Source organism: Mauremys reevesii, linkage group 11 (genome assembly GCF_016161935.1).
Source record: "Mauremys reevesii isolate NIE-2019 linkage group 11, ASM1616193v1, whole genome shotgun sequence".
Lineage (NCBI taxonomy): Eukaryota > Metazoa > Chordata > Testudines > Geoemydidae > Mauremys > Mauremys reevesii.
In genome coordinates, this window is record NC_052633.1 from 39,477,665 (window position 1) to 39,492,071 (window position 14,407).

The 14,407-nt window shown below is 47.1% G+C and overlaps 1 protein-coding gene across 3 annotated transcripts in view; it reads left to right on the forward strand.

Annotated features, from left to right (window-relative positions):
- Positions 1-14,407, forward strand: part of TLK1 (tousled like kinase 1) — a 159,124-nt gene that overhangs the window by 123,391 nt on the left and 21,326 nt on the right. For all 3 annotated transcript variants that reach the window (XM_039495081.1, XM_039495082.1, XM_039495080.1), the window contains exons 13-16: positions 4,326-4,423; positions 8,286-8,367; positions 9,568-9,659; positions 9,753-9,842. In XM_039495081.1, coding sequence (XP_039351015.1) covers positions 4,326-4,423; positions 8,286-8,367; positions 9,568-9,659; positions 9,753-9,842 — 362 coding nt within the window. The remainder of the gene's footprint in view (positions 1-4,325; positions 4,424-8,285; positions 8,368-9,567; positions 9,660-9,752; positions 9,843-14,407) is intronic.

The following is a 14,407-nucleotide window of genomic DNA, read 5'->3' on the forward strand; positions in this document are numbered from 1 at the left end:
CAGGAGATTGGTATGCCGCCCTTGACTTAAAGGATGCTTATTTCCACATTGCCATAATTCCCCGACACCGTCGGTACCTCAGGTTTGTCGTGGCTGACGCCCATCTGCAGTTCACGGTGCTCCCGTTCGGCCTGTCAGCTACTCCAAGGGTCTTCACGAAGTGCATGGCAGTCGTGGTGGCCTTCCTGCGCAGGCGGGGCATCCAGGTATTCCCCTACCTGGATGACTGGCTCATAAAGGGCTGCTCCAAGGAGCAGGTGGAGACCCAGGTGTTGTTCATCAGGTGGACCTTCCTCGATCTCGGCCTCCTCTTGAACGAAGCCAAGACCACCCGGTCTCCGACGCAACAAATAGAGTTCATAGGAGCAGTTCTGGACTTCACCCACGCCAGAGCATACCTGCCGGAATCCAGGTTCCGTGCGATTTCCGAGCTCATCCTCGGACTGCACCGCGCCCCGATTACCACGGCGCGAGTTTGCCTCCGGCTGTTGGGTCACATGGCGGCTTGCACCTATGTGGTGGACCATGCCAGACTGTGGCTTCACCCGCTACAGTCCTGGTTAGTGACAGTTTATCGCCCGGCCAGGGACCCCTTGGACTCAGTGGTGTCCATTCCCCGCTCGGTGCTGAACTCACTGCGGTGGTGGCTCGACCCACAGCAAGTGTGCATGGGCGTCCCCTTCGCTGCCCCTCAGCACTCCCTCTTCCTGGTAACAGATGCCTCGGATCGGGGTTGGGGAGCGCACCTGGGACACCTCAGGACGCAGGGCATGTGGTCGCCGGAGGACCTCGAGTTGCATATCAATGTCAGGGAGCTGAGAGCGGTTCACCTGGCTTGTTTGACCTTCCGGTCTCACCTGGCCGGCAGATGTGTTTCAGTCCTCTCTGACAACACGTCGGCGGTCTTTTATATCAACAAACGGGGGTGCACGCTCCTTTCCCCTCTGCAGGGAAGCCCTCGCGCTGTGGGATTTCTGCGTCCACAATGCTACCCACCTGACGGCGTTCTACCTTCCGGGGGAGCAGAACGGTTTGGCGGACACCCTCAGCCGCTCGTTCTGGGGCCACGAGTGGTCCCTCCAATGGGACGTGGTACGCTCAATTTTCCAGCTCTGGGGCTTTCCCCAGTTAGACCTGTTCGCCTCGAGGGAAAACAGGAAGTGCCGACGGTTCTGCTCCCTCCTGGGCCGCAGTCAGGGGTCTCTGTCGGACGCCTTCCTACTGTCTTGGGGGGTCGGTCTGCTCTACGCCTTTTCTCCGATCCCCCTGATACACAGGGTGATTTTGAAGAGTTGCAGGAATCACGCACAGGTAATCCTGATAGCTCCGGCGTGGCCACGCCAGCATTGGTACATGTCACTCCTGCACGTGTCCGTTCAGGTGCCCCTGACGCTGCCCCTGCTCCCGGACCTGATCACGCAGGACCGGGGCTCCCTCCGCCACCCGAACCTCGAGTCCCTTCACCTCACAGCATGGATGCTCCATGGCTGAACCCGGTGGAGATGCAGTGCTCCCAGCAGGTCTGACAAGTGCTTCTCGGTAGTAGGAAACCGTCAACTAGGGCCACCTACCTGGCCAAATGGAAGCGCTTCTCCATATGGTCAGGTCAGCGAGGTCACAATCCGCTGGGGGTCCCAATCCCTATTATCCTAGACTATTTGCTCCACCTCAGACAACTGGGCCTCTCCTCGATTCGTGTTCACTTGGCGGCCATCTCGGCTTTCCATCCGGGAGAAGGGGGGTACCTCGGTGTTTGCGAACCTGCTGGTTGGGCATTTCCTCAAGGGTATGGACAGGCTATTCCCGCATGTTCGTCAGCCAGCCCCTGCTTGGGACCTGAATCTGGTCCTCTCCGCCCTCTCTCCCTTTGAGCCTCTGGCTTCGTGCTCCCTGTTGTACTTGTCGTATAAGACCGCCTTCCTGGTGGCGATCACCTCAGCCAGGAGGGTGTCGGAGCTCAGGGCGTTAACATCTGAGCCCCCATACACTGTCTTCTATAAGGACAAGGTCCAACTTAGACCTCACCCGGCTTTCCTACCAAAGGTCGTCTCACAGTTCCACATGGGTCAAGATATTTTTCTCCCGGTGTTTTATCCGAAACCACACTCCTCCAATGAGGAGCGGAGGTTACATTCCTGGATGTCCGCAGGGCCTTGGCTTTTTACATCGAGCGTACCAAGCCATTCAGACGCTCAACTCTCAGCTCTTCATCGCAGTGGCGGATAGGATGAAGGGGCTCCCGGTCTCCTCGCAGCAAATCTCTTTGTGGATCGCGACCTGCATCCGGGAGTGTTACCGTATAGCTAAGACCCCTATCCCTCTGGTCACGGCCCATTCCACTAGGGCGCAGGCCTCCTCTGCGGCATTCCTGGCTCAGATCCCGACTCAGGAGATTTGTAGAGCGGCCACGTGGTCCTCCATCCACACGTTCTCGTCACACTACGCCATCATGCACCAGGCTCGGGATGATGCAGCCTTCAGTCGTGCAGTACTCCAGTCAGCAGTGATCTCCGACCCCGCCACCTAAGGTTAGGTTTGTGAGTCACCTACTTTGAATGGACATGAACAACCATTCGAAGAAGAAAAAACGGTTACCCACCTTTTTAGTAACTGTTGTTCTTCGAGATGTGTTGTTCATGTCCATTCCAATACCCACCCTCCTACCCCTCTGTCGGAGTGCTGGCAAGAAGGAACTGAGGGGGTTGAGGGTCGGTGGGCTCCTTTATAGGGCGCTGTAGTGGCGCCACTCCAGGGGGCACCAGGGCCGACCCTACGGACGCTGCTAGGGGAAAATCTTCTGGCTGGCATGCACGCGGCGCGCGCACACCTACTTTGAATGGACATGAACAACACATCTCGAAGAACAACAGTTACTAAAAAGGTGGGTAACCATTTTTTCATACCCAACTCTCATGCTGGACATTACAACATGTGTGAAAGGTGGAGTAGAGGGCATACCAGTGTGATTTTGTCGTCATTTTAGGACAAAAATGTAAAAATACTGAAGTATTTTTTTATCTACCTTTCTTTGAAAGTAGTAATGAAGTTCTAAACTTTCCTTTCACAGTGTTTATTCTGAAATAGTTTAGAAATGCCTTAATCTGAGATGTGTGCAAAATACTACTGGATTGGAACACTACGAAAGCTAATAAAGGGTGTATTCCATTGACAGTACAGTAGTCATAGTAATAAGATGATGATGCTGGTGCAATGATTTTATATTTAAATTAAATTTTAAACTTGTTAAACTCATTTTCTACTTGTAGGAAGCATGCTTACTGATGCTAGAATGTCAGTTATAAATATCTATCTTTCTGCAAGTTAAGCACCATTAAATTGTGTACTTGTACTATAGAATATAAATCAGTGATACTCGAGAACCACAAAAGTGTGAATTCATTATATAACAATAATATAAAAAAAACCTCAAAGCAAATAAGTTAATAACTTAGTGCAAATTGATAACTTAATTGGTTAATAACATAGTAAAATCATCTTGATTTAATTATTAACCAATCTAAGTTATTAACCAGTCACACAGTGTTTTAATATCATGTGCTGCAAAGAGCTGCATTAAAGAGACACATTGAAGAGCCACTTGTGGCTTGCTAGCCTCCGTCTGAGTATCACTGATATAAATGAATTGTAACTAAAAGATGTTTGAATAGACAAGTATGTAGAGTAAAGATGAGATTTTCAAAGGTGCCTAAATTAGAAGTTTTGCTCCTGACTCCCCTAGGTGCTTTTGAAAATCCCACTGTAAATCTTTGACAACATACATTCTGCATTTGTGATCTTGATAACACATAAATGGGAGAACTCTGAAACTAAAAAAGTATTCTTTGATCAGTGTTACAGATCAAATGCTTAACTAAATAATATTTAGATTATTATGAATATTCTTGCATAGTCTTGCCTTGTTTCACACTTGAGCTTTAAAATATTTTAAAGCATCTTTTCTAAAACTGCACATATCTCAATTTTTTTTCACACTGTACATCAATTTCAGACCCAGATAATCTCTCTCGCTGGCTGAGGTACAAAACCCACTGGCACTCAGTTTGAATAGTATCCCCACAGTGCAGGACAAAACCGAACATCCCATTACTTATAGGTTTCATGGAGAGAAGGATTCCTTGAAATAGGCTTATGCCTTATCTCTGAATTTTTCAGGCCTTAAAAGAAAAGCAGTTCTGTTTTCTGGTTCAGCAGCGTTTTCTAATGTAATGTTCCTCCATCACTACCAGTATTGATGCATGGGTAAAAATATCCTTTTCAAACAGTGAGTAAATTGAGCTTTTATAGTTCATTCATTTCATCTGCAGGAAGAAGCCGAAATACAAGCAGAACTCGAGCGTTTGGAAAGAGTTAGAAATCTTCACATACGAGAACTCAAAAGAATAAACAATGAAGATAATTCACAGTAAGCCACTAGATTTTAATTTCTCATGTTTATTCTTAAAAACATAATATAGTTTAAAAACTACATTCCCCAAAATTGAACAGCATATATTATAACTTTTTATTAGGTGTTCTCCCTGGTTTTATATTTATCTTGTCTTAAATGGACTAATTTTACCTACAAATAATGGTTAATAATTTTACAGGGCATATGAGGGATTGAGCATGTAGAGTTGAAAATGCAGAACATCTAAAACTTGCTACATCACAGTTCTGACATAAAGAATAGTTATGGGGGAGTCTAAAGCAACCCACTCATCTGAAAGTAATGCCTACAGACGTGGTGAAATCTTGATGCACTTGTGGAAATTTTATGTTTGTGTAACACTAGATTCAGCTCTACTGCAGTATTGTTCACATATTTATCAAAGCTCCTGAAAGTGCAGAAAAGCAGATGACTAAGTCATGTATATATTACTGATATCTATTGCAACATTTGAATTTGTGTGGTAATCTATTGTAAGATAAAACTTGCATCTAGAATTAACTGTGACTCTATATATTACATAACTGAGTAAAGTGAACTCCTCTATAATGGTAGAGGAGACAGAAAGTTCAATTTTATGTTTACTCTTGGCTATAATGAAACTATACATATATGGATTCAGCACTTCCAAAAGTGTTGAAGCCCACAGTAATGCAGTTAGATATCTATAATATTTTTAATAGTTGCCATATGCTGGGAAAATTCTAGACATTAGGTAGCTGTCCAATGTATATAACTCAGCTGAACTGAACATTTGGTTAATTTAAGAAGAAAGCATACTTAAAATGAAAAAAACAGGATCAACAAGAAGGAAATTACTGTTTCTTGGAGAATGGCAGGTTTTGGCTATCCTGTGCAATAGTACCTGGTATGGTCGCCAATTCTGATTGGATGAATTCCTGGAGGTTTCATCACATGACATAATCTTTAATTAAAGATTAATCTTTAATTCCTGGAGAGTCCAGGACAATCCTGGAGGGTTGGCAACCCCAGTACCTGGGTAGAAAAGCTCCAACTATGCTTCCTGTTCTGAAATTGAGAACAAAGCCTGTTACACAGGCTCTCTAGGAGTCCATGTACTTCAGTACTGATTTTCTGCGGTAGATGATTATAAATGCTGTGTTGGAAAATGAAAAACTTCCTACCTTGTGTGTGTGTGTTGTGCGGATGGAAGTAGGTGTGTACCATCACTTAAAAAATAGATTGGATACTCTGCTTCTGGTGCTCCTGGAGGACACTGTGTCCCTAGAGCCATGAAATCAACCCCACTGTTATATCTGATACCCTGAATTTAGTTGGTGATACATATAACTATCTGCTTTTAAAGTGTTTTGTTTTTCTTAGACAAAAGTTTTTGTGAACATACAAATACATTTCAATAATGAGAAATGAAACTTTTGATGTTTCATAGATGGCCACAGGAGATAGTAATGTACTTGTTACTTCTAGTAACTACATGTTACTGTGGCTATGCCAAAATACTTCCAACCCACACTTTCAGATAAACATAAAAACCCAGCTACTGGCAAACCCTAACATGCAAGGCCTTACATAAATTCTGCGGAAAACTATAAGGAAGCAGTCCCAGATCAGAGAGAGAAAAGTACATAGCAGTGTCTCAATGCTTGAAACAACGTTGTGAGAGGATTCTTAATACACACATAGTGGGTGCACAATTGTAAGAAGATTTGGTTAAAGGTCCCAGTACTGCAGATGAGAAATACATAGCTCCAGCTACAACAAATACAAGAATCATACCTACTAGGATTATTCTTATCATGGATCTCTGTCATAACTCTGTACTCATCTGATCAACAGTTAAAAACAAAATTGCATATTTTATGAAGGAGAAATACACATACCCTGTCCCATCCTAAAAAGCCTGATGGATTCAGGGAGTTTGTTACAGTATGAACATGAACAAATTGGCTTTCTCTGAGGCACAAATACTAGGACTACTTTACCCTTGTTAGTTCTGAGTGGGTGGGAACAGGTCTATGGTAGAAGATAGCTAAGCCCAACAACCTGAAAATGTTAGTGCGAAATGAACAGATTCAAAAAGGCTGATGAGTTGCACATATGACTGTTAAGAACAGGATGCTATAAAAATATTAAAGAATTGCCACAATTCATTGTTGAAGAAACATATTACAATAATATACAGTGCTACAGATGTAAATTCAGGAAATCCCACATTTTGGCAAAAAGATAATCAATTCATTCCCAAAACTAGTGCTAACTATTTGCAGCTGTATGAGCCTGTGTGCTGAGCTGGCCAGAGCTCAGATATTTTTGGGCTGACCCAAGGGCTCATCTCTCTGAGACTGTCCCACGTCCCACTCAGTCACGAGTTCTGAAGACACCTCCATATAGAGATGGTCCCAGTCCCAGCAGACATCCTCCTCTCATACTTCCTGTTCTGGGGGCAGAACCTTGGTGAGAAGCTTCAGGTCAGCCTCAGGGCAGCAGGGACGGGCCAGCTGGAGAGGAAAACCCTTGGCCCCTTTAAGAACTTGTACATGAGCCCTCTCCTCCTTATGGACACTTTGCCTCCTTATGGGCTTCTGGAGGAGCTCTGTGGCTCATTGGTTGGACAGAAGAGTGCAGCATAAGCCTCTGTCTCGCTTGCATCCAAAGGGAGGAATTATAAACCCTGCCCTGGGATTCCATTCTGTGCTGAAAAGGAAAGCTTCCTCTCCCTCCTCCTGGGATTAGAGTAAGAATGGATTTTGGGGCCTTACTGTGGGTATCACTAGTTTTGGGGCTGGGAAGGAAGGAAATTTTCCCTCAGTGAAGTGTGGCTTGGGTAAAGTACAATTTTCAACTTCCTCTCAGCATCCCAGGGACCTGAAAGGTGGGGTAGGTTGTAAAATTAATTTTATTGCAACTTGATAGGTGTGCAGTGCAGGTAATTGTTCCAAAGTGGTCCGCTTCCCTGATGCACTGGAATTGGAAGTGGATTAGGAGAAGGCATCTCGTAAAGAAAGTGGAGAATGAGGTTGACGCTCCGAATGTTTGGCATAGTAAGGACATAACCCCCACTTCTCCACTCCCTTTACCCTTGTATGAGGGAAGGGTGGTAGGGTTCCAGCATCTTTTATGGGTCGAACAGATTATCAAGAAAGGGTGACCTTGCTGGACAAGTTATAGCCAAATAGGTCCCAGGTGGGTTACTTAAAGTTGCAGCCTAATTAAAAGACCTTCCTGGTGTCTTGTCTTCCTGTAGTACATGGGACAAAGGCTAAGCTGAGGGATGGGGGAGGGGAAAAGGAATGTTAAGAAATATTTTGGGTTTGTTTTTCTTTTGAAAACAAACAAGAAACTGGAACTAGATGTAAAAAGCAAATAGAAAATATAATTTGTCTTGTTACTGATCCACTAAAATTTGAAAATCAAAAGTAGCAAGAACACTTGTTTCCCAGACAGTACATACCCAAAAGAACAGCTGAAATTTTGTTTCTCATTGGACTCAACTCAGGTATAATAAAAATATAAACAGTTAAAAGCTTAATGGTAAAACTTAAGACGTTTTTCATAATCTCTCAAAAATGCAAAAAAAAGACGAACAAAACTAAGTGGCTGAATGGCAGTGTTTGGTAGCAGTTGTTGATTTGATATGATGGAATGAAAACACTAATTTACTATTTTAAAAACTGCATAGCTATATTACACAGTGCTGCCATAAAATTGTATTTAGTAGAATATTACTGAACAGGGTTTTTTTTCTTATAAAAAAAATACTCAGATAAATTAGGTGAAAATAATATGAAGGGACCTAGAGTAGAGCTTGAAATTGATTTCAAACAGTTAGTTGAAGTCTTCCTACTTTCTTTTTAAGGTTCAAAGATCATCCCACATTAAATGAACGATATTTGTTACTTCATTTACTTGGTCGAGGTGGCTTCAGTGAAGTATATAAGGTAATCTGTATTTTGGTCTGCTACTGTAATATTTCATAGCCACATCCGTTGTTTGTTTATTTATATGTATAATCGAATATTTAAATAATTTAAATAATTAAATTAAATTATAATAATTTTCTTACTTTTGATCTCTCGGACTAAGAGGGTTCTAATTAGACATGCCAAACCCGTGGAAAAAAATGCAGAAATTGGGCTTGGTTTTGGCTTAATTGGCTTGAGTTGCTTGTTGGCTAGTTTTTGGATTGTAGCTTGTTTGACTTGTAGCTTGTTGCTTCTTTTTTTGATCATCTCCTGGCAAGGAAGGGCAAGGCAGGGAGAGAGTCAGGGCTGCACAGCAGGCCCACCACAGTCCCAGACTGCACGCCTGGGGGATCTAGTTACATAGTGTTGGGGTTCTTAGGGATTGGCTTGTTTTGAAATGGGATTAGCTTGATTTTTGGCTTATTGTGAAAGTCGGTGTGCTTATTTACCGCGTGAAAGTTGGCAACTGTGGTTCTAATACAGTAGCACTTCTTAAACAAAGGCTGGAAAAACCCCTTAGCTTATATATGAAGGGAGAGAACACCACTGAGCTGAGCATCACTGATCCTACTTATATAAACAATAGACGAAGGCTCCATTGGTAGTAGGGAAAAAGCCAGGATTGTGACTGTAGCCTTGCTGATATGTACACTAAGGAAAATGCATTACAGCAAATTGGAAAATTAGGGACTTGTGGTACAAATTTTAAAAATGTTTTAGTCCTTCTGGACCTGGGATAATTAACCCCAGCCATAGAAGGGAGCGCTTGCCACTGAAATGAGCCTTTATGAACTCAAACATAGTTGTAACCTCTTGGTTAGTCATAGCTTCTCTGGATACATTTATTTTTCTGAATATAAAATTGGCAGAAGTCTTTGCTGGATAAGAAAATATCTGAGGAAAGTGAAACAAAATTATAAATGTTATGATAAGCCATCTAATGCAACACCATGGCTCTACAAACTGCATGTAGTATTGCTTGTATAATAAAGTTTTTGTATACTTCAGATTAACTGGGTCTTCATGATTATGAAGTGTTTTTCTATAACACATCTGTATAGTTTCATTTTGCTTAATTTGTCTGTAGATCTGTTGATTATATGCTGAATTTGGATCTTTTTGAGTGTTGTTTTTTTGTCATCTTTGGTTGTAATTGTTCCATATCTGGTTTTCTAGGCTTTTGATCTTTATGAACAAAGATACGCTGCTGTGAAAATACACCAACTTAACAAAAGCTGGAGAGACGAGAAGAAGGAAAACTACCACAAGTAAATATTAATGATTTAGGATTCTTGTGGTAAATTGACCTGTGTTCTGTTGATCATGGAAAGTTAACAAACCTCTTAAACATTTTCCTTTAGACATGCCTGCAGAGAGTATAGAATACACAAAGAACTGGATCATCCCAGGATAGTTAAACTCTATGACTACTTCTCCCTGGATACAGATACGTAAGTGAAATGACACTGATTTTAGAACATTCCAAGTATTTTTAATACCTTACTTATATTAAAATGAAGACCGTATTTGAACACTAAGGATGAGATCCTCACCTCAGCTCTGGCCTCGTTATCTAAAATGACTGGAGCAATAATAAAAAGGGGCTCTAAAAGCCCCAGTTCTGTCTGGGGGAAAATTCGCCATGGTGCAGACATTGTGGAATACAGTCGTAAGGCTGCTTTCCAGGGACACCCTCATATAAGGGGTGTGTGTGCTGCAGTTCATCCCAACAGTACTGCAAGTGAGTCCAGGTAGCACTGTAGTCCATGGGACAGCCCAGGGAAGCTACTGCAACTTAGACTGACCTCCGGGGCTGTCTTAATTATACCAGAGGCTTCTCCAGTTCCTTGTGGAAGCCAGGATTAGGAGTTTCCTTAACCACTACCATGCTTCCCTTGGGCTGCGCCTTTAAGAGACCCAGCACAGAATTTCACTGTAAGAGATTACACTACATTTGTTATCAAGAAACTTGTCTAAGTCTGCAAAAAGGAAAGTTCTTCTTCGAGTGTATTCCACAGTAGGTGTGCGCGCCCCAGCGACCCCTGGAGTGGTGCCTCCATGGTGCTGTATAAGGGGCACTGTGCGCTCCCCCCACCCTCAGTTCCTTCTTGCTGCCAGTGAAGGTGCTTTGGAACTGCTCTGCGCAAGCTTTGCTGTAGCTCGTCCCCAAAACTGCTTGTTCGTTCAGTGTATGGTACCTGTAGTTAGTTAGTTAGTTAGTTCCCAACGTGGTTTGCCGCCCAGCCTCCGTTCAGGGCAAAGTCCACATGGATTGCCCTTGACGCCCACCAGGCTGTCTGGTTGGGTTCCGTCTGACTGAGACTGTTGGCACTGCTCCGCCTTGAGGAGCAAACATTGACAGGACCAAGGCAGTCCTCATCTCGGAGGGGCTATTGCAGCCGGTCATGGCATGAACGTCGACATGGGTCCCATTTGGCATCCCGCCACGGCACCGTCTCTGCGGGCATCGATCGCCGTCGTCTCACCGTCGTGGGTTCACCCCCCGGAGCCGATCGTGGACCAGCTGTTACTGACAGTAACGGTCCTCCACGTCGGGATCGCAGTCCCATGGTCAGCATCGTTGCCAATGCTCCTCCCGGTCCAGGGACAGCAGCAAGTCGTATGTCAGCCCGGCCGCCCTTCGTAGTTGTCCATTGATGGGCCAGGCCCGCCAGTCCGAAAACCCGGCTCCGCTGGTGCCATAGCTGGTGCAGTGGCACCGGGCCCCGTGGCTGGCCCAACGGTACCAGTGGGCACTGTGGCCCCCGATGTAGCTCCCAGTGGGGGCTTGCTCAGTGGCTGGAGCCTCAAAAGGACCATCGGCCTCCCTCTTCCAGACCTCCAAGGAAGGAGTCGGTGAGATGTGCATCCTCGGCACTGTGCCCAGAGACCGACCAGGTGGTGGACCCTCCAGTGCCAGTGGACACAAAATACCATGCTGGCCTCCTCACCTTCCCCGGATGAGGCAGTTATGGCCCCTCCTCCCTCCATCCCGCAGAAGGACTTTAGGGCCCACCAAGAACTCTTTAAAAGGGTGGCATCAAGCTGGAGGAGCCCTCGGACTCCCTGTTTAATGTACTGTCCTCCTTGGCACCGAGCAAGGAGGCCTTGCCTCTCCACGAAGGGGTGGTGAAAATTTCAAATGCCCTGTGACAAACCCTGGCCTCATTGGCCCCCATCTCTAAGAGAGCGAAACGCAAGTACTTTGTCCCTGCCAAGGGGCATGAATACTTATACACCCACCCTGCTCCTAACTCCCTGGTGGTCGAGTCGGTCAACCACAGGGAACAGCAGGGCCAACCAGCCCTTTCCCCGAAAATAAAGATTCAAGGAGGCTGGTCTCTTTGAAAGAAAAATTTATTCGTCCTCGAGCTTCCATTTACAGGTGGTGAACTATCAGGCTCTCCTGGGCCAGTATGAGTTCAATCTGTGGGGCTACCTGCCCAAGTTCGAGGACTCCCTCCAGGAGTGCGACAGGAAGGAGTTCAAAGCACTGGTGGAGGAGGGCACAGTGGCTGCTAGGGCAACCCTGCAGGAAGTTCGGATGCAGTGGACATGGCCGCGCAGTCCATGGCTTCCATGGTGTCCATGAGAAGGGCATCATGGCTCCTGTTCTCTGGGCTGTCCAGCAAGGCGCAGACCTCCCTGCAGGACCTCCTGTTTGATGGCAAAGCTCTGTTTGTGGAACGAACAGATGCAAAGCTGCATGGCCTGAAAGACTTATGCACAACTCTCTAGATTCTGAGTCTCTATGTTCCGGCTCCGGCTAAACCTAAGTTCAAGCTGCAGCAGACTCCCACTCAGGCCACCCATTCAAAATACAAGACCCCTTATAAGAAGTCACAGGACTATAAGAGGCGCCCACAGAGGCAGTCTCGGCCTGCCCCCCAGCCTGGGTCCTCCAAGGGCAAGCAAGCGGGGGAAAGGCAGATTTGATGGGGCGCCCTGCCAGTTCTCATAAGGAATCCACCCTCAGTAAAGCTTCCCTTCTCCAATTGGTTGTGTGCTTTTCTCTCGGAGTGGTCGCGGCTGACCTTGGACTGTTGGGTCCTCAACACCATCTCCCGGGGCTACACCTTCCAGTTTACTTCTTCCCCACCCAACCATTCCCTGCCCCTGTCTCTCCTGGGGGACCCCTCACACGAGGCTCTGCTCGAGCAGGAGGTGGGGTGGCTCCTGGGCCTAGGAGCAGTGGAAGCAGTACCGGGGGAGTTCAGAGGCAAGGGGTACTACTCCCGCTATTCCATTATCCTGAAGGCCAAAGGGGGGCTCAGGAACATCTTGGACCTGTGAGGCCTGAACCAGTTCATGGTGAAACTCAAGTTCCGCATGGTCTCCCTGGCCTCTATCATCCCGTCCTGGGGACTGGTATGTCGCCCTCGAGCTACAGGACGCGTACTTCCACTTTCATATATTCGAGGAGCACAGATGCTTCCTCCGTTTCATGGTGGGGCAGGAACACTACCAATTTACGGTACTCCTGTTTGGCCTGTCCACCGCCCCTATATGTAGGTGGTGGCGGCCTACCTCAGGCGCCGAGGGGTCCAGATCTTCCCCTATCTGGACGACTGGTTGGTCAAGGGCAGCTCCCGGTCACAGGTGTGGGATCACGTAGCGCTCTTGTCCACGTGCACTACTTTGGGCTTGTTGGTAAGTGACACCAAGTCCACGTTAGTCCTGGTACAACGCATAGAGTTTATTGGGGCAGTCCTGGACGCCTTGTCGGCCAAAGAACTGGACAGGTTCGAGACCCTGAAGGGGCTCATCGACATGATCACAAGGTTTCTGGTGACAACAGCTAGAGTGTGCCTCCAGTTCTTGGGTCACATGTCAGCATGCACATATGTGGTCTGTCACACCAGACTCGGGATGAGGCTCCTCCGGCTCTGGTTGGCCTCAGAGTTCTTCCAGGCCAGGGAGGACAAAACCCGAGCCAGTGATCATCTCCCTATGGTGGTGGTCCTCCCCGAGAAACATGCTCCAAGGGGTCCCGTTCAGGGGCAGGGCCCCGTCGCTGGAACTAGTGTCCGACGCATCGGACTTGGGACGGGGGGCCCATGTCGGGGACGTTCAGACCCAAGGTCTGTGGTCAGCTCAGGATCTGACCCTCCACATAAATGTCAAGGAGCTCAGGGCAGTATGGCTGGCATGCATGGCCTTCCGCTTGCACCTGGAGGGCCGGGTGGTTAGGGTTCTCATGGACAACACGGCCTCGATGTTCTATATCGACAGGCAAGGCAGGGCCCAATCCTCTGCCCTCTGCTGCGAAGCCCTCAGGCTGTGGGACTCTGGGTGCCCAGAACGTGCGGGTGGATCGCTTGAGCAGGGATATCTCTCTGCACAAGTGGTCTCTCCACCCAGAGGTGTGCACAGACTTTTCCAAGTGTGGGGAATTCCCCAGGTGGACCTGTTCATGAATTGGCAGAACTGTCGCTGTCCCCGGTTCTGCTCCGAGGAGGGATAGGATGGGGGGCTATCTCCGATACCTTCCTCCTGTCCTGGTCAAGCCAGTTCCTCTATGCTTTTCCCCTGTTCCCACTGATCGGCAAGGTCCTGGAAAAGATAGTCGGACAAGGCTCAGGTACTTCTGATTGCCCTGGCATGGCCCAGGCAGCATTGTTACAGGACCCTCACAGGCCTGGCAATTGCCCCGCTGTTGCCGTCCTTCCCGGACCTGCTCTACGAGGACCAGAGCCGCCGCCTCCACCCCAACCTACCAGCGCTCCACCTCACGGCATGGCTGCTCAATGGTTAGGTATGGAGAAAAGGACGTGCTTGGAAGGGGTTCAGCTTGTCCTCCTAGAAAGCAGGCAACCCTCCACGTGCCGAGTCTACTTGCAGAGTGGTCTCAGTTCTCCAGATGGGCAGACGAGCAGGGCGTTTCCCTGGTGGCTGCCCCAATCCAGCTTATTCTGGTCTACCTCTTTCACCTTAGAGCCCAGGGCCTGTTGCCCTCATCAGTCAAGGTGCACCTGGCGGCCACATTGGCAGGGCCACACGATATTCTCTCATGCTA